The sequence below is a fragment of the Salvelinus alpinus genome, chromosome 3, assembly GCF_045679555.1.
Source record: "Salvelinus alpinus chromosome 3, SLU_Salpinus.1, whole genome shotgun sequence".
In the NCBI taxonomy this organism is placed as follows: domain Eukaryota; kingdom Metazoa; phylum Chordata; class Actinopteri; order Salmoniformes; family Salmonidae; genus Salvelinus; species Salvelinus alpinus.
The window spans coordinates 63,327,038-63,347,903 of NC_092088.1; the positions used below are offsets into that span (position 1 = coordinate 63,327,038).

The following is a 20,866-nucleotide window of genomic DNA, read 5'->3' on the forward strand; positions in this document are numbered from 1 at the left end:
TCACCCTCTCTATGCTCTCAGTAAATCAGTTATCTGTCAGTATTGCGCAATAAAGAGCAACTCAAACCAAGTCCAGCCTAATAGCAGCTAACCAATAGGGAATAGTGATGGTCTCAGGCAGGTTCTAGAGAATTATTATTGCTACAGATGAATAGGACAGAGCCCATTGTCTGACCACCTATATAATAAAGGGCACTATAAAATGTAATCTCTCTCTGTACATCTCTAATTCGAACTATGAACCCCTGTGTACATTGGTATACATTCCTATAAAACAGTATATATCTTTTAATCTGTGCCTGGCTGACTTTACAGGGGTGTCTGTCCTTGAGCATGTTACACTGTCCTGATAATCTGTGCAGCTGTCACCTAATATTACACTCAGATATTTTCTTCTCATGCTTATGTATTGCTTATCAGTTTTCTATACACTACAACCTCCCATCAAACTACATCTCCACGTCAGCCTGGTCTTTCATAACCACAGGTTTGCATCATGCTCCTGTCTGCATCAAGCTGAGTACCTAGCCCAAGGCGTTGTCCTTAAATAGGAATATATTCTACTGGGAAAGCAGTAAGCAGTGCCCTCCATACACCCAGCTCCTGTGTCACTGTATAAACCAAACACCCCTAGCCTCCAGGCCCCTGTATCTGCAGCCTCTCATCTCAGAATCTCAGCCCCCAGCCCGCTGTGTTCCTATGCCCTTGCGTGTCCCTGGAGGGGTCTCTTCAAAGAGAATAGTTAACCTGTTGTGTTTGCATCTGTAGTAATAGCATGCATGTGGGAGTAACACTTCACTTCATCATGGGGCTATACACAGATAGGGTGTTACAACTGTTACCTACTGCAATGTCACACTTATGGTGACTGCTTTATGTCATGGTGATATGGAGATGGCACATTTAGTGTGTGTGTGTGTGTGTGTGTGTGTGTGTGTGTGTGTGTGTGTGTGTGTGTGTGTGTGTGTGTGTGTGTGTGTGTGTGTGTGTGTGTGTGTGTGTGTGTGTGTGTGTGTGTGTGTGTGTGTGTGTGTGTGTGTGTGTGTGTGTCTATATTATGATGATAAAGGAAATGATATGGCAGGCAGGAGTTGTTCTAGGTACATGCTGTTAAAACAACATATTCATTACAGATGACCAATTAATCACCATATTATAAATCATTTTGGTTTTGCATCTTTTACATTGGGTTTTGTTCACCAGCTTCAAACAGCTGAACATTAAATATATTTGGTTATGGAAAAAATATCTCAAAGCGGTTTAGATGGTACAATGATGCTCTACACTATACTTGCTTGTTTTGTCGCAAACTGAAATTATGCAAACTATTAGAATGCTAGCAACCAGTAAATGGCTGAACAATTGCTGTTAAAACAACCTATTCATTACAGGTTACCAATTAATCACCATATTATAAATCAAATGATCAAATATCATCCAATCATCATAAATATGTCAAATCATCATATTATCTAATCATAATAAAATACCTGTTCAAATCTAGGTAACACGCAACCTACATTTTTGGGATTGTGAATATTGCATATCCCTTCTTTATGCTGGCAGGTTTGTTAGTTATTATATGGCTTTTTAAAATCTGGTAAAAGTATTGACTGGGAGTCAATGGACTTCAATGGAACTAAATGTGTGTGTGTGTGTGTGTGTGTGTGTGGTGTTTTTGCTTGAGACTAGACTGTTTGTGCGTTTTTTTTAAATCATCCGGTGGCCACATGGGACAAAGAAATGACAGACTGCTTCTTTAAATCAGTATAAAGTCCCTGTGGTTGTAGACATTGTGCTTGTTCTCATGGCTGGTGTGTGTTGGCTGTTTCTTCCTTATGTGTCATCAGAACACTGGCAGTGTGAATTGCATTCATATGGCAGGACTCCTATCAACCACAGTTGATTAACTGATAGAGGTGCTCTATTCTATGATAAGAACAGTTCCCTGTGCAGAAAGCACTTGGTAATAAGAAGCGATCATCTGATGGTAGAAGACAGAAATTGTTGTCTTCTTGGTTGAGCAATAAAAAAGATTTAAAAGATGGCTCAGATCTAGACTTGCTAATTCCCTCTTATTTTTCTCTTCATTTAGTTTCTTCTTCTTCCTCCTCTTCAGACTCCTCTAGCACAGTAGAGATGGGTGGCTGAAAGGTAACTCAACAGAAACATACAGTAAAGTTAATTCAAGTCATAATGTTTCCGTAGTCTGTTACCCAGCCAGCCTGGAAACACAACGTTGAATTTCATTGAATTCTACATCGGGCATAAATGAGCGGAAAGTTTCCTCTCACAAACTCTACAAGCCAGAATGTTGAATAAAATTATATTTTAACTTTACCGCTTGTCAATGCGGTCGGTCCTTTTGCAGGTAGGAATGTGAGTCAATATATCCTCAGGAAAGTATAATTACATCAACTTTTCAAAGTGTTGCTAGTGCGTTCAGATTTCTTAGGGTTGGGTCTGGGGAGTGGACAGAGGGTATGCAGGGGTTAGGGTTGGGTCTGGGGAGTGGACAGAGGGTATCCAGGGTTAGGGTTGGGTCTGGGGAGTGGACACAGGGTATGCAGGGGTTAGGGTTGGGTCTGGGGAGTGGACACAGGGTATGCAGGGGTTAGGGTTGGGTCTGGGGAGTGGACACAGGGTATGCAGGGGTTAGGGTTGGGTCTGGGGAGTGGACAGAGGGTATGCAGGGGTTAGGGTTGGGTCTGGGGAGTGGACAGAGGGTATGCAGGGGTTAGGGTTGGGTCTGTGAGTGGACAGTGGGTATGCAGGGGTTAGGGTTGGGTCTGGGGAGTGGACAGTGGGTATCCAGGGTTAGGGTTGGGTCTGGGGAGTGGACAGAGGGTATCTAGGATTAGGGTTGGGTCTGGGGAGTGGACAGAAGGTATGCAGGGTTAGGTTTGGGTCTGTTGAAGTGAACAGAGGGTATGCAGGGTGAGGGCTGGGTCTGGGGAGTGAACAGAGGGTATGCAGGGTGAGGGCTGGGTCTGGGGAGTGAACAGAGGGTATGCAGGGTGAGGGCTGGGTCTGGGGAGTGAACAGAGGGTATGCAGGGTGAGGGCTGGGTCTGGGGAGTGAACAGAGGGTATGCAGGGTTAGGGTTGGGTCTGGGGAGTGAACAGAGGGTATGCAGGGTGAGGGCTGGGTCTGGGGAGTGAACAGAGGGTATGCAGGGTGAGGGTTGGGTCTGGGGAGTGGACAGAGGGTATGCAGGGTTAGGGTTGGGTCTGGGGAGTGGACCGTTCAGAGAGAGATCTTGAGGTTCTCGACGTCTATTGATAAGTACTAGAGTCTGGTCCATACCAAACCTCTAACCCAGTTCCCAGTGGGAAGTGAGAGAGAAACAGAGCCAGTCTATTCCCTATCTTTCTCTATGCTAGATCTTCCCTGCTGTCTCTACCTGGCGTTGTGCTAGGTGGTCACCGATGGCTGCTCCAAGCCTTCCTCCACACTCTTCTCCCCATCCCGGGACTTTTTCCTCTTCTTGTTACCTGGAAGGATATGACACAGTGTCAAGTTCAAGTTTCAACTTGAAGTTTTACGATTGGTCATATGTACAGCATACATGTGGTATACACCGTCCAATGAAATGCTTAGTTGCAGGTTCCTTCTCAACAATGCAACAACAATAATAAATAATAAAAGATAAGAATACGAACATATACAAACGATCTCTGCATATGACAAATAACCTTTTAATTTACAATTGAAACATAAAATAGCAGTTTTGTTTGATTGAAGAATGTAGGACAAAATAACATCATACAAATATTAAAAACAAATCTGTTGTCCTGTAATTTCAGAGACCCATTAGCTTATTTGTGTTTACACATTATATATTAGACTCTCTGGAGGAACGTGTGATGCAGCAAGAGATAGAACACAAAGTTATGTTGCTATGATACGCCTGCCGTCACTAGTCTGGCTGACTGTTGGGGCCCACACAGTGTTTAGGTGAGGAATGTTTGTATGTGCGTGTGATTTTGTGTGTGTGTGTGTAAGGGTGGGTGGTGGAGGGGGGCATAGTTGGGCAGAATTAGAAGAAGAATGAATACTGATCTATGGTCAAATGTAGAATGTGGGGAGGAAAAGCTGATCCTAGATCAGTCACTCACTCAGTTTACGTAGCAGCTTCTTCCCCAGTGTCTCCTCTGAGCCAGATAGAGAACAGATGATATCTAACTCCACAGGAACAGCATCTAGGTGGGAGAGCGAGAGGATGAGAGTGAATGAGAGCAAAAGTGGGCAAGGGATTAAAAGAGTTGGCAAGAGAGTGTGTGTGGGTGAGAGAGCGAGAGAGGGGGGGGGGGGGGGAGTAGAGAAATGAGAAGAGTTGCAACCTACAAGACTATAAATAAATACTATTAATTATGCAAACCATGGCCTAGGCACTGTTCTAGGCAATGTTTCCATGGGAGGATTTTTTTACTTCACTAGACTTGTGAGGACTAAATAATTTTACCACTCATGAATATACCAGCTATAACAGCTTACAACTCTTTCCCTTCTTCCCTCACCGTTCCCTTCTTGGCTTTCCAGCTGGTCTTCCGGAATTTCTACCAGCTGGTCTTCTGGGCGTTCAATTAACCGGTTTTCCGAACGGTCTTCCAGCCGGTCTTTCATACGGCCTTCAGGCCTGTCTTCCAGACGTTCTTCTGGGCGGTCTTCCTTTCTATCTTCCGGGAGGTCTTCCGGTCTCTCCTCTAGTCGCTCCTCTGGGTGGCTTTCCTGACGGTGTTTTTGTAGGTCTTCTTGGATGTAGAGTATGTCATCCATCCGTAGAAACACCGAATCACTGGGACTCCTCTGTCCGTCTGACTTACTGCCTGTAGAGGGAGACAGAGTACCATGGTGACAATCTGGACACAGGCTGCACCTCAGTGAGGTGGTAGCCCCTTTTCAGTCTCAAAATCTCCCTTCTGTACATAGAAGTGTGAATCTGAAAGAACCAGATCCATGTCCCATTATCTGCAAAGTGAGGTATTGAGAACCAGGGAGGGGCTAGTCGGCACATGTCTGCATCATGATCAATTCCACCCCTTCCACCCCAACCAAGAGGACAGACCACTGATTCAAAGAGAGAGACAACAGGCTTAGGAGAGCAGGTTAGAGGTTCATACATGCATACTCACAAGCATTATGAGATAAATCAAACCTGATTGGTTTCAGGGCTTACATGATTTTTCAGATACCATCTGGCCTGTACTGTCTGGCATGTTACCCTATGGTGTGTGTGTGTTCGACTGAAACAAGAGTCTATTTCAGATGAATATCCCGTTGGAAGTAAATACTGACAAATGATCAACAGAATGTAGCTATTTATGCCTCAAACTCTGTCTATTTTAGCCTTCTAATCACATCTATTCCGTGTGTCTGACAGAATGAAGATGGGGAAAAAACATATCGAAGACTCTTTAACACCATCTGTTTGCCACGGTGGTTATGTAACCCACACACACACAAACACTCCACTTACGGACGATGCGGTTTCTCTCGTTGAGCTGTGAGGTGAGTAGTCCAGTGTTGTCCTCTGTGTGTGTGTGTCGTTCCAGGACGGGTCGGAGGTGTGTGTATGTGTGTGTCAGGGGCAGGGCGATGCTGAGGGAGCGGGTCTCAGGGATGGTGGGTCTCCCGTCGGGATCAGGGGTCTGGGGTACACTGTCCATAAGACTGGCTGTTAGAGCATTCTGGTAGTGGTTCCTTGAGATCTAGCAAAGAATAACACACACAGAAAATACAGTATCAACACAAAGTCATCAACACGCTGCAAATACAGTATCAACACAGAATCATCAACACACCCCACAGATACAGTATCAACACAGAATCATCAACACACCCCACAGATACAGTATCAACACAAAATCATCAACACACCCCACAGATACAGTATCAACACAGAATCATCAACACCCCCCACAGATACAGTATCAACACAGAATCATCAACACACGCTGCAAATACAGTATTAACACAGAATCATCAACACATGCTGAAAATACAGTATCAACACAGAATCATCAACACACACAGAAAATACAGTATCAACACAAAATCATCAACACACCCCACAGATACAGTATCAACACAGAATCATCAACACACCCCACAGATACAGTATCAACACAAAATCATCAACACACCCCACAGATACAGTATCAACACAGAATCATCAACACACGCTGCAAATACAGTATTAACACAGAATCATCAACACATGCTGAAAATACAGTATCAACACAGAATCATCAACACACACTGCAAATACAGTATCAACACAAAATCATCAACACACCCCACAGATACAGTATCAACACAAAATCATCAACACACACTGCAAATACAGTATCAACACAAAATCATCAACACACCCCACAGATACAGTATCAACACAGAATCATCAACACACCCCACAGATACAGTATCAACACAAAATCATCAACACACCCCACAGATACAGTATCAACACAGAATCATCAACACACCCCACAGATACAGTATCAACACAGAATCATCAACACACGCTGCAAATACAGTATCAAGACAGAATCATCAACACATGCTGAAAATACAGTATCAACACAGAATCATCAACACACCCCACAGATACAGTATCAACACAAAATCATCAACACACACTGCAAATACAGTATCAACACAAAATCATCAACACACCCCACAGATACAGTATCAACACAAAATCATCAACACACACTGCAAATACAGTATCAACACACACTGCTAATACAGTATCAACACAAAATCATCATCACACACCACAAAAATAGCATCAACACAAAATCATCGACAAACACGGCAAGTACACATGCACGCCACACGCACACACATGCACAGATGCACACACACCACCAAGCTGTTTCTCTATGTAAACGTAAAAGTTACAGTTTGTGTGGGCTAGCAACCTTCTTCCTGGAACTATATTAATGACCTTGGGGGGATATGAGAGAGTGTGTACTTAGGATGTACATCCATCACTTTAAGTCTAAATTATTCATACTGAAAATGGAGGTCATTTATCACCAATGATTAAAGCTAAGACAGACAGATTAAAAGGAAAAAGAGGGAGGGAAAAAGAGAGAGAGAAGGATGGAGAGAGAGGGAGAGAGGATGTGGCTGTGTTCAGTCAAAATAAGTGGGATTAAGACATGTCAAAGGGAAATGAAATTAGTAGCGGTATGGGATCTGGGTAATTAGGAGTTTAGGGGTATTTTAAATTTGTGTGTGTATGCGTGTGTGGGTGTATACCTTTATAATCTGTAGGTCAGTGAGTTGTCTGACAGAGAAGTCAGGTAGGTAGACTGCTCCCCCTCCTATACTCAGCTGACCCACACTGCCTCCTGATAAGACAGACTCTGACTGGTTCAACCCACTGCTACCAGAACCAAACCTGTTGACTGGAGATGAGTTTCATTAGATTCTGTCTCTATTTCTGATGATTATTTGGGGTAAAAAAAAAAACGCTCCAGACCACACTTGAGCGTCTAAAACTAGATAGAAAGTATTTAGAAATGATAAATAACTGCCCTTTTTCTGGCCCACAAATAGATTTTTACTTGGGTTGGGTAGGTTACTTTCTAAATGTAATCTGTTACAGTTACTAGTTACCTGTCCAAAATTGTAATCAGTAACGTAACTTTTGGATTACCCAAACTCAGTAACGTAATCTGATTACTTTCCCCTTAAAATGAATTAGAACAAGACAAAAATGATCTATCAAACACATTTGTTGTGTCATCATAGTGGTCTCTGACTTGTGGTCAGACTCGCTCAGGTGGATAAAAAACTTGAACTTGCGCCATTTTTCAATGCTGAATTGAATGTCATTGAGAAAAACAGAAAGGTGTCATAATTGTTCTTCCCCTTGCAAATATCCCTTCTGAAGTAATCCAGGAAGTAATCATCTAGTTTTTCAGAAGTATCTGTAACCTCATTACAGTATTTTTGCTGGTAACATAACTGATTACAGTTACAGTTTTTTTGTAGTCAGATAACATGTAACTGATGTTACAGTTACTCCCCAACCCTGATTTTGACAAATAAATCAGTCCCCAAAAACTCTGTGTGGCCCGCCATTGAATTTCAAAATCCCAATATGACCCAATAACCAAAAATTGTTGCCCACCCCTGACATACACACACACACACACACACACACACACACACACACACACACACACACACACACACACACACACACACACACACACACACACACACACACACACACACACACACACACACACACACACACACACACACACACACACACAAACGCTCGCTCACGTGCACGACACTGGGCTGGTCCTCTTGTGTCTGCTTATCAGTGTGTTATATCACACAGGTCAGGACATGTCTTTCCACTAAACATTTTTTTTTAAACAGCTTTAATTGCTGGAGTTACATACTGTAGTTTCCACTGCAGCTTCTCCCACAGATTCAAAAGAAAATGAATAGTGGATTTTGCACACACATACAGTGCCTTTAGAAAGTATTCACAGCCCTTTTTCCACAATAATATATCTTCATTAGATAAGTATTCAACCCCCTGAGTCAATACATGTTAGAATCACCTTTGGCAGTGATTACAGCTGTGAGTCTTTCTGGGTAAGTCTCTAAGAACTTTGCACACCTTGATTGTACAATATTTGCACCTTATTCTTTTGAAAATTCTTCAAGCTCAAGTTGGTTGTTGATCATTGCTAGACAGCCATTTTCAAGTCTTGCCATAGATTTTCAAGACGATTTAAGTCAAAACTGTATCTAGGCCACTCAGGAACATACAATGTCGTCTTGGTAAGCAACTCCAGTGTATATTTGGCTTTGTTTTAGGTTATTGTCCTGCTGAAAGGTGGATTTGTCTCCCAGTGTCTGTTGGAGAGCAGACTGAACCAGGTTTTCCTCTAAGATTTTGCCTGGGCTTAGATCTATTCTGTTTCTTTTTATCCTAAAAAACTCCCTAGTCCTTCCCGATGACAAGCATACTCATAACATGATGCAGCCATCACCATAATTGAAATGAATAGTGGTACTCAGTGATGTGTTGTGTTGGATTTGCCCCAAACATAACGCTTTGTATTCAGGACATAACGTTCATGTATTTGCAGTATTACTTTAGTGCCTTACAGGATACATGTTTTGAATATTTTTATTCTGTACAGGCTTCCTCTTTTTCACCCTGTCATTTAGGTTAGTATTGTGGAGTAACTACAATGTTGTTGAGCCATCCTCAGTTCTACCATCACAGCCATTAAACTCTGTAACTGTTTTAAAGTCACCATTGGCCTCATGGTGAAATCCCTGAATGGTTTCCTTCCTCTCCTGCTACTGAGTTAGGAAGGACGCCTGTATCTTTGTAGTGACTGGGTGTATTGATGCACATTTTTACTCCTTTAGGCTTGCCATAACAAAGAGGCTGAATACTATTTGACTGTTCCCTCAAATGTTTTTGTAGGTTACTGTGACTATTTGATCGTAATGTACAGTGCATTCGGAAAGTATTCAGACCTCTTAATTTCCCCCACATTTTGTTACGTTACAGCCTAATTGACAAAGCAAAAATAGGTTTTTAGACATCTTTACAATTTTATTTTAAAAAATTAAAAACTGAAAAATAACATTTACATTTACATTTTCCGACCCTTTACTCAGTACTTTGTTGAAGCACCTTTGGCAGTGATTACAGCCACGAGTCTTCTTGGGTATGACGCTACAAGCTTGGCACACCTGTATTTGGGGAGTTCCTCCCATTCTGCTCTGCAGATCCTCTCAAGATCTGTCAGGTTGGATGGGGAGCATCACTGCACTGTTCTTTTCAGAGATGTTCGATCGGGTTCAAATCTGGGCTCTGGCCACTCAAGGACATTCAGAAACGTGTCCCGAAGTCAGTCCTGCATTGCCACTCCTCTGTTGTCTTGGCTGTGTGCTTAGAGTTATTGTCCTATTGGAGGGTGAATCTTCGCCCCCAGTCTAAGGTCCTGAGCGCTCTGGAGCAGGTTCACATCAAGGATATCTCTGTACTTTGCTCCGTTCATCTTTCCCCCGATCCTGACTAGTCTCCCAGTCCCTGCTGCTGAAAAACATCTCGCAGCATGATGCTGCCACCACCATGCTTCACCGTAGGGATGGTATTGGCCAGGTGATGAGTGGTGCCTGGTTTACTCCAGATGTTACGCTTGGCATTCAGGCCAAGGAGTTCAATCTTGGTTTCATCAGACCAGAGAATCTTGTTTCTCATGGTCTGGGAGTCCTTTAGATGCCTTTTGGCAAACTCCAAGTGGGCTGTCATGACACTTTTACTGAGGAGTGGCTTCCGTCTGGCTGCTCAACCATAAAGACCTACGTGATGGAGTGCTGCAGAGATGGTTGTCCTTCTGGAAGGTTCTCCCATCTCCACAGAGAAACTCTGGAGCTCTGTCTGAGTGACCATCGGGTTCTTGGTCACCTCCCTGACCAAGGCCCTTCTCCCCTGATTGCTCAGTTTGGCCAGATGTGCAGCTCTAGGAAGAGTGTTGGTGGTTTCAAACTTCTTCCATTTAAGAATGATGGCGGCCACTGTGTTCTTGGGGGACCTTCAATGCTGCAGAAATGTTTTGGTACACTTCCCCAGATCAAACAATTCTTTCGATCTCATGGCTTGGTTTTTGCTCTGAAATGCACTGTCAACTGTGGGACCTTATATAGACAGGTGTGTGCCTTTCCAAATCATGTCCATTTAGTTGAATTTACCACAGCTGGAATCCAATCAAGTTGTAGAAACATATCAAGGATGATCAATGGAAACAGGATGCACCTGAGCTCAATTTCGAGTCTCCTAGTAAAAGGTCTGAATACTTATGTAAACAAGGCATTTTTAATAAATTTGCTAACATTTCTGAAAAACTGTTTTTGCTTTGTCATTTTGGGGTATTGTGTGTAGATTGATGAGGAAAAAATGTAATTGAATCAATTTTAGAAAAAAGGCTGTAACGTAACAAAATGTGGAAAAAGTGAACGGGTCTGAATACTTTCCGAATGCACTGTAGGCCTACCAGAGTGGCCTACCATCAACAACAATGGAGAAAATGCGTCCCATAACATTTTAACAAGGAAATAGCTGTTCTATCATTCAGCCTACAGTAGCAGCCAATGTGTCGTGTTCAGTGTAGGCCTACATTCCATGAGACTTTGAAAAAAACAACATGCAGTGCTTGACATTAACCTGTTTATCCACTTGTCCTTCAGACAAGGAGGTGACTGAAAATGTTGTTGTGTTGTTTGATGCAAGAAACCACTTTACAAAATAAAACACCATTATTACAGATAATCGGAACAAATTATGCTCCCCTCTGCCTAATAGCTACTTGCTTATTCAAGCCTGTCTCAAAATACAACACTGCCCCTTTAAGACAAAATCAATGCTCTTTACCTGACTCGCTTTTCAAAGATGTTAACTCACTAACTGGCAAAGATATGAACAAAATGTGCATGTGGCTACATGCAGCTCTCGCGTTGATCTCAAAACAAGGGCATCTACTCACGACCGCTCATGCTGTAAACACAGTCCAGTTCAAAGTAAACGGTGCATATCCATATATGGCAACGGTCCATTTGCATATAGGTCTACTGCAGCTCTGATTGTTTATGCCGCACCGGTCTGTGTAGAGTACGGGCTGAGTAGTGCATGTCAATGCAATACAATCCTACTCCGATGTGTTCTGCCTACAAAAAAATATTTTACATAGTTCGTTTAGTTTCGGTATGCTGCATTGAAAGTGGCTAATATTGCATTGATTCAATCACAATTGCCACAGTAAAGGGAAATATTGATAGTGTTAACAGGCAAAACTCTAGAACACTGGTCACCAACCTTTTCTGAGTCAAGATCACTTTGAGTCAAAATGCAAGCCGAGATCTACCGCTCAGATTTTTTTTTAACATGACTTAAAAAACATAAGCCTATGTAACATTTAAAAAGTATAGTATTGTAGCAATGAGGTTTGTGCAGTAAGCTATAGGCCCAATACGTTACCACCGCATATCGGCTTTGCTTGAATTGCACTGCCAATACATTGTTGTTCGGGCTATATGATCACACCAGTAATAGATCCGTTGTTGTATTACTTGTGAAGCACAACTGAGTGGGCATACATTTAAATAATTTGCTTTTTATTTTACTGGGCTGATAGTGCCTGCATCTGATGGTCAGTTTCAGTGGAAGGAGAGAGCAGCAGATTGAGGGTCTGCCTCTAAACATCCCTCCGCTCTCCCTTTGCTCCACAGACACTGACCAAAAAGGACCCCATCTTCCAGCTGATGGTGAAACTCGAGTTGCATCGCATTATTTCTGCCTCCTGCACAAATTCATGTTGTTACTCCTATGAACAGAGAAAGTGAAATATTCCTTGGTAATAATAACAACAACGCAAGCCTATAGATACACTTTCCTACTCATTCATTACTGCTGCACTGCTTGTTGTAGCGCTGAGTGGAAATAGGAAGAAAACACATTTTATGGCTTATAAAAGTGTTGAACACAGTGTTGACAGTAATGAGTAAGAACTTATCTTTGCTGTATTCGTTGACAGTCTCTCTCTAGTCATGGTTTTAAACGTTTTGAAATCTCACAGTATCTACTTCACTGTAGCTTTCTTGTATGCCTGCTACGTTACTGCAGACACGGTAATCTGAGCCATCCGATTGGCCAGCGGTAGGCCTATAGTGCACTTGATTTGCTCTCGGCGCACCGGGAAGGCAGAGTTTGTACCTTCAGACACATTAAATGGTTCAAAATGGCAGCAGTTCACCCGAGACTTTATCGTTGTTTTTTTAACAGAAATATTTGGCGATTGACTAGGAATTCCTTGGAGATCAACCAGTCAATCGCGATTGACAGGTTGGTGACCACTGCTCTAGAAAGTTGAGTGAAGTTCAATCTCGTCTTTCTCTCTGTGGGCTGATATTTCTGCGCGGTAGTCCCACCGCACGCGCACAGGTTAGAAGGAACATTGCCAAGACATTTCAACTTTTCATATTTCATTAATTTGTAAAAAGGTCTAAAAGCATAATTCCACTTTGACATTATGGGGTATTGTGTGTAGGCCAGTGACAGAAAATCTCAATTTAATCCATTTTAAATTCAGGCTGTGTGGAATGTGGAAAAAGTGGAGGGGTGTGAAGACTTTCTGAATGCACTGTAACATAGAAAAGCAGTGTAGCATTTAGAACAGGGAAAGCTGGGGTAAGAATAGATTTTTCGAGTACAATAAATCATCTTCATCACCATCATCATCATCACCGTCATCATCATCATCAACAACATCATAATCACTAACACCCGTTAAAATCCCATTGTGTGTCTTTGGGGCCGTGGGTTATTTACCTATAGGTAGTGGTGGTATGAGGGCTGGCATGCCATAGTAGGAGAAAGCTCCATTCTCAAAACGAAGAGCCTCCTTACCAATCTCCACCTCCACTTTACCCTGCAATGACATAACACAGACAGACTATTAAACACCAACGTTTCTATAGATTTCCAATTCGTAACTTTGAAAAATAACCAGTAGTTTTACAACCCTAGCTGTGTATCTGTAGAACCCGGACAGTGTAGTGTCAGTGTCTATGGTGTGTATCTGTAGAACCTGGACAGTGTAGTATCAGTGTCTATGGTGTGTATCTGTAGAACCAGGACAGTGTAGTGTCAGTGTCTATGGTGTGTATCTGTAGAACCAGGACAGTGTAGTATCAGTGTATATGGTGTGTATCTGTAGAACCAGGACAGTGTAGTATCAGTGTCTATGGTGTGTATCTGTAGAACCAGGACAGTGTAGTGTCAGTGTCTATAGTGTGTATCTGTAGAACCAGGACAGTGTAGTATCAGTGTCTATGGTGTGTATCTGTAGAACCAGGACAGTGTAGTGTCAGTGTCTATGGTGTGTATCTGTAGAACCAAGACAGTGTAGTATCAGTGTATATGGTGTGTATCTGTAGATCCAGGACAGTGTAGTATCAGTGTATATGGTGTGTATCTGTAGAACCAGGACAGTGTAGTATCAGTGTCTATGGTGTGTATCTGTATATCCAGGACAGTGTAGTATCAGTGTTTATGGTGTGTATCTGTATATCCAGGACAGTGTAGTATCAGTGTCTATGGTGTGTATCTGTAGAACCAAGACAGTGTAGTATCAGTGTATATGGTGTGTATCTGTAGATCCAGGACAGTGTAGTATCAGTGTATATGGTGTGTATCTATAGAACCAGGACAGTGTAGTATCAGTGTCTATGGTGTGTATCTGTAGATCCAGGACAGTGTAGTATCAGTGTTTATGGTGTGTATCTGTAGATCCAGGACAGTGTAGTATGAGTGTCTATGGTGTGTATCTGTAGATCCAGGACAGTGTAGTATCAGTGTCTATGGTGTGTATCTATAGATCCAGGACAGTGTAGTATCAGTGTCTATGGTGTGCAGTCCTGGGTTCAAATACTATTTCAAATATCTCAATAACTTTCACATACATTCAAAGTAAGCATGTCACGTTCTGACCTTAGTTCCTTTGTTTTGTCTTTTGTTTTAGTTGGTCAGGGCGTGAGTTGGGTGGGTAATCTATGTTTTCTATTTCTGTGTTGGTTTTCTGTGTTTGGCCTGATATGGTTCTCAATCAGAGGCAGCTGTCAATCGTTGTCCCTGATTGGGAACCATATTTAGGTAGCCTGTTTTCTGTTGGGTTTTGTGGGTGGTTGTTTTCAGTCTTTGTGTGTCTGCACCAGATAGAACTGTTTCGGTTTTCACTTTGTTGTTTTTGTATTTTGAGTTGTTCATTTTCATTAAATAAGATGAACAATTACCACGCTGCGCATTGGTCCTCCGATCCTTCAAACTTCTCCTCCTCAGACGAGGAGGAAGATGACAGCCGTTACAAAGTATTCAGATACCTATTTGAGAATGGTATTTGAAATACACTACAGTTCAAAAGTTTGGGGTCACTTAGAAATGTCCTTGTTTTTGACAGAAAAGGTCATTTTTTGCCCATTAAAATAACATCAAATTGATCAGAAATACAGTGTAGACATTGTTAATGTTGTAAATGACTCTTGTAGCTGGAAACGGCAGATTATTTGTGGAATATCTACATTGGCGTACAGAGGCCCATTATCAGCAACCATCACTTCTGTGTTCCAATGGCACGTTGTGTTAGCTAATCCAAGTTTATCATTTTAAAAGGCTTATTGATCATTAGAAAACCCTTTTGAAATTATGTTAGCACAGCTGAAAACTGTTGTCCTGATTAAAGAAGCAATAAAATATTTGATCATACTAGAAACAGGACAGTATAGCATCAGTGTGTATGGTGTGTGTCTGTAGAACCAGGACAGTGTAGTATTAGTGTGTATGGCGTGTACCTGTACAACCAGGACAGTGTAGTATCAGTGTCTATGGTGTGTACCTGTAGAACTAGGACAAAGTAGTCGACAGGTTTGTTCCTCATATACAGGAAGTGCTGTGGTGCTTGTTTGTTCTTTCTGTCAAACTTTAGTTCCTGAACGACACTGGGGTGTTTGATCAGACGAAGGAGAATCTTCTCTGAGAGATGACATGGCCTGAAGGGCTCCACTTCTAGAAAAAGAGAAACAAAGAAACAAAGAAAGAAAAAGAAAAAAAGAAAGAAAGAAAGAAAAAAAGAGTGGGTGAATAGAAGAAATTGTAACGCGTGAGTGCACGCACAGATGAACATCTACACACACAAACACATCCATCCACACAGAGGTCCTACCTGTGGCCAGGAAGCGGTGTGTAGCAAGCAGCAGTTGAGGAGACATCTTCACCTTCATTTCGTTCTCTGTCAGGTTAAAGATGGAGAAGTCGTGTTGCTTCCTCTCATGGTGAGACACGCGCCTCTTAGTCCTCTTATCAACTAGGAAACAATTAACCAATTAACCAATTAACCATCCATCAATCAATCAATCAATTACATGTTTTATTTGTTATTTACACAGTTATTTATCACAGGACACAACATTTTTATATGGTTCCAGAAACATCTGATGAAAAAATACACACCCCCAACTCACTAATCTGATTTGAATCAAACAATCCCTCATCTGGGGAGTTTGATGAATAGCCTTGGATTGGATTGGTAATATGATGTTCAGATTGTGTTAAAGAGTAAGGTATGAATAGCTGGTGTTATACTGAGTGAGGCCTGCGGTGCAGTCACTGAGATTAGCTGCACTGTGCTATATTTAACATACACACACGCACAAGCACACACACACACACACACAGCATTGTGATGATTGGTCTAATGTACGAATGAAGTCCGGTGTCTGACACACACAGCGTTGTGATGACTGGTCTAATGTACGAATGAAGTCCGGTGTCCGACACACACAGCGTTGTGATGACTGGTCTAATGTACGAATGAAGTCCGGTGTCCGATTTATGCAGCTATTAGAATGTGCATATTTTATATTTTTGCATTGGTAATCTGCCCGAGGTTTTTTTTTTCCAACAGGCCCCTCCGTCGTGACGGATGCGGTGACATCACCTGGTTTAAACGTCTCTAGAGACAATATCTCTCTCATCATAACTCAATGCCTAGGTTTACCTCCAATGTACTCACATCCTACCATACCTTTGTCTGTACATTATGCCTTGAACCTACTCTATTGCGCCCAGAAACCTGCTCCTTTTACTCTCTGTTCCGAACGTACTAGACGACCAGTTCTTATAGCCTTTAGCCGTACCCTTATCCAACTCCTCCTCTGTTCCTCTGGTGATGTAGAGGTTAATCCAGGCCCTGCAGTGCCTAGCTCCACTCCTATTCCCCAGGTGCCCTCATTTGTTGACTTCTGTAACCGTAAAAGCCTTGGTTTCATGCATGTTAAAAGTAGAAGCCTCCTCCCTAAGTTTGTTTTATTCACTGCTTTAGCACACTCTACCAACCCAGATGTCCTAGCCGTGTCTGAATCCTGGCTTAGGAAGACCACCAAAACCCCTGGAATGTCCATCCCTAACTATAACATTTTCCGACAAGATAGAACTGCCAAAGGGGGCGGTGTTGCAATCTACTGCAGAGATAGCCTGCAGAGTTCTGTCTTACTATCCAGGTCTGTACCCAAACAATTCGAGCTTCTACTTTTAACCTTTCACGAGCCTCTACCCCGGGTCCGGGATCACCCCCCACACCCCCCACACACTGATTAGCATAGCTAGCATAGCTTCACAAGTAGATAGTAGCATCTAAATATCATTAAATCACAAGTCCAAGACACCAGATGAAAGATACAGATCTTGTGAATAAACCCATCATTTCTGTTTTTTAAAATGTTTTACAGGGAAGACACAATATGTAAATCTATTAGCTAACCACGTTAGCAAAATACACCACTTTTTTAACTACACCATTTTTTTCCTGCATCAGTAGCTATCACTAATTCGGCCAAATAAAGATATAAATAGCCACTAACCAAGATAAAAACCTCATCAGATGATAGTCTGATAACATATATATGGTATAGGATAGGTTTTGTTAGAAAAATGTGCATATTTCAGGTAGAAATCACAGTTTACAATTGCACCGACCATCACAACTCGACTAGAATTACTACAGAGAGCAACGTGTATGACCAATTTACTCATCATAAAACATTTCATAAAAATAGACAAAGCATAGCAATGGAAATACACAGATCTTGTGATTTCAGACAATATTTCAGATTTTCTAAGCGTTTTACAGCGAAAACACAATAAATCGATAAGTTAGCATACCACATGTGCAAACGTTACCAGAGCATCGATTCAAGCCAAAGAGAGCTATAACGTAATCATCGCCAAAATATATTAATTTTTTCACTAACCTTCTCAGAATTCTTCCGATGACACTCCTGTAACATCATTTTACAACATACATATAGAGTTTGTTCGAAAATGTGCATATTTAGCCATACAAAACCGTGGTTATACAATGAAAATAGTAGCAAATCAAGCCTCAAAATGTCGGACGTCATCTTTCAGAGTGATCTAGTTTAATCGAAAGCTAATCATATACTTGACTAAAAAATACAGGGTTGACAGGAATCGAAAGACAAATTAGTTCTTAATGCAACCGCTGATTCACATTTCTAAAATTATCCTTACTGTGCAATACAGGGTTCGCCAAGTGAAGCGATAACAAACAAAATGGCGGAACATGCGTTTAAAATATTTCGACAGAACAACGATTTATCATATTAAATATTTCTTACTATGAGGTGATTTTCCATCAGATTCTTGGGCAATGTATCCTTTCTTGGGTCTAATCTTCTTTTGGTCGATAGATGTCCTCTGTCCTTCGAAATGTCCACTAACATCGACCGAGACCCCGAAACGTGCCCAAAGCTTCAAAGTGCACGACAAAGAAATTCCTCAAAATCGCACTAAACGGATATAAATTGCTATAAAACGGTTCAAATTAACTACATTATGATGTTTTTAACAACTATAACGAGTAAAAACATGACCGGAGAAATATTGCTGGCTAAACAACCATTTGGAAGGAGGCAAGTCCGATGTCCATCTTGCGTGAGACGCACGAAGGGAAAGAACAGTACTTCCACGTTTTGTTGTTTTATAGTGGCTCTGATTGCGCAATCGACTCCATTCAAAACGCGTCATGACGTACTGACACCCAGAGGAAGACGTAGGCAGTGTCGGTTTCTGCATAGCATTTACAGGCACCTTAAAACCGACCCCAGATCAGGGGTCAAAATTTCTGAAATCTGACTCCCTGTCAGGAAAAGTGCTGTAGAAGTAGTTCTGTACCACTCAGAGACAAAATTCCAACGGCTATAGAAACTAGAAAGTGTTTTCTATCCAATAATAACAATAATATGCATATTGTACGATCAAGAATTGAGCACGAGGCAGTTTAATTTGGAGACCAAAAAATGCTAATGCGGAACAGCACCCCCTAGTTGCAAGAAGTAAAATCCACCTTTCCAGAAACAAGTCTCTCACCATTGCCGCTTGCTATAGACCACCCTCTGCCCGCAGTTGTGCCCCATATGTGAATTGATTGCCCCCCATCTATCTTCAGAGCTCGTGCTGCTAGGTGACCTTAACTGGGACATGCTTAACACCCCGGCCATCCTACAATCGAAGCTTGATGCCCTCAATCTCACACAAATGATCAATGAACCCACCAGGTACGACCCCAAATCTGTTAACACGGGCACCCTCATAGATATCATCCTAACCAACTTGCCCTCCAAATACACCTCTGCTGTTTTCAACCCAGATCCCAGCAATCACTGCCTCATTGCCTGTGTCCGTTATGGGTCTGCGGTCAAACAACCAACCCTCATCACTGTCAAACGCTCCCTAAAACACTTCAATGAGCAGGCCTTTCTAATCGACCTGGCCCGGGTATCCTGGAAGGATATTGACCTCATCCCGTCAGTAGAGGATGCCTGGTTATTCTTTAAAAGTGCCTTCCTCACCATCTTAAATAAGCATGCCCCATTCAAAAATGTAGAATCAGGAACAGCTATAGCCCTTGGTTCTCTCCAGACCTGACTGCCTTTGACCAGCACAAAAACATCCTGTGGCGTTCTGCATTAGCATCGAATAGCCCCCGTGATATGTATCTTTTCAGGGAAGTTAGGAACCAATATACACAGGCAGTTAGGAAAGCTAAGGCTAGTTTTTTCAAGAAGAAATTTGCATCCTGTGGCACAAACTCAAAAAAGTTCTGGGACACTGTAAAATCCATGGAGAATAAGAGCACCTCCTCCCAGCTGCCCACTGCACTGAGGCTAGGAAACACTGTCACCACCAATAAATCCACTATAATTGAGAATTTCAATAAGCATTTTTCTACGGCTGGCCATGCTTTCCACCTGGCTACCCCTACCCCGGTCAACAGCCCTGCACCACCCACAGCAACTCGCCCAAGCCGCCCCCATTTCTCCTTCACCCAAATCCAAATAGCTGATGTTCTGAAATTGCTGCAAAATCGTGACCCCTACAAATCAGCCGGGCTAGACAATCTGGACCCTCTCTTCCTAAAATTATCTGCCGAAATTGTTGCAACCCCTACTAGCCTGTTCAACCTCTCTTTCGTATCGTCTGAGATTTCCAAAGATTGGAAAGCTGCCGCGGTCATCCCCCTCTTCAAAGGGGGAGACACTCTAGACCCAAACTGCTACAGACCTATATCTATCCTACCCTGCCTTTCTAAGGTCTTTGAAAGCCAAGTTAACAAACAGATTACCAACCATTTTGAATCCCACCGTACTTTCTCTGCTATGCAATCTAGTTTCAGAGCTGGTCATGGGTGCACCTCAGCCACGCTCAAGGTCCTAAACGATATTATAACCGCCATCGATAAGAGACATTACTGTGCAGCCCTATTCATCGACCTGGCCAAGGCTTTCGACTCTGTTAATCACCACACTCTTATCGGCAGACTCAGCAGCCTTGGTTTCTCAAATGATTGCCTTGCTTGGTTCACCAACTACTTCTCTGATAGAGTTCAGTGTGTAAAATCAGAGGGCCTGTTGTCCCAATCTCTGGCAGTCTCTATGGGGGTGCCACAGGGTTCAATTCTCAGGCCAACTCTTTTCTCTGTATACATCAACGATGTCGCTCTTTCTGCTGGGGATTCTCTGATTCACCTCTACACAGACGACACCATTCTGTATACCTCTGGCCCTTCTTTGGACACTGTGTTAACTAACCTCCAGAAGAGCTTCAATGCCATACAACTGTCCTTTCCGTGGCCTCCAACTGCTCTTAAATGCAAGTAAAACTAAATGCATGCTCTTCAACCGATCACTGCCCGCACCTGCCCGCCTGTCCAACATCACTACTCTGGACGGTTCTGACTTA

General features: G+C 42.4%; 1 protein-coding gene across 2 annotated transcripts in view; it reads right to left on the reverse strand.

Moving 5' to 3' along the window:
• Positions 1-2,013: 2,013 nt before the first annotated feature.
• LOC139571101 (metal transporter CNNM4-like) overlaps positions 2,014-20,866 on the reverse strand; it is a 27,613-nt gene continuing 8,760 nt past the window's right edge. The window contains exons 5-13 of one of the 2 annotated variants that reach the window (XM_071393650.1): positions 15,771-15,911; positions 15,444-15,613; positions 13,382-13,481; positions 7,270-7,418; positions 5,480-5,711; positions 4,521-4,829; positions 4,119-4,202; positions 3,404-3,494; positions 2,014-2,147 (exon numbers count right to left, since the gene is read on the reverse strand). In XM_071393650.1, the coding sequence (XP_071249751.1) occupies positions 3,415-3,494; positions 4,119-4,202; positions 4,521-4,829; positions 5,480-5,711; positions 7,270-7,418; positions 13,382-13,481; positions 15,444-15,613; positions 15,771-15,911 (1,265 nt within the window). In that variant the 3' untranslated portion in view covers positions 2,014-2,147; positions 3,404-3,414. Of the gene's footprint in view, positions 2,159-3,403; positions 3,495-4,118; positions 4,203-4,520; positions 4,830-5,479; positions 5,712-7,269; positions 7,419-13,381; positions 13,482-15,443; positions 15,614-15,770; positions 15,912-20,866 lie in introns of both variants that reach the window. The other variant, XM_071393651.1, reaches the window with a different exon arrangement.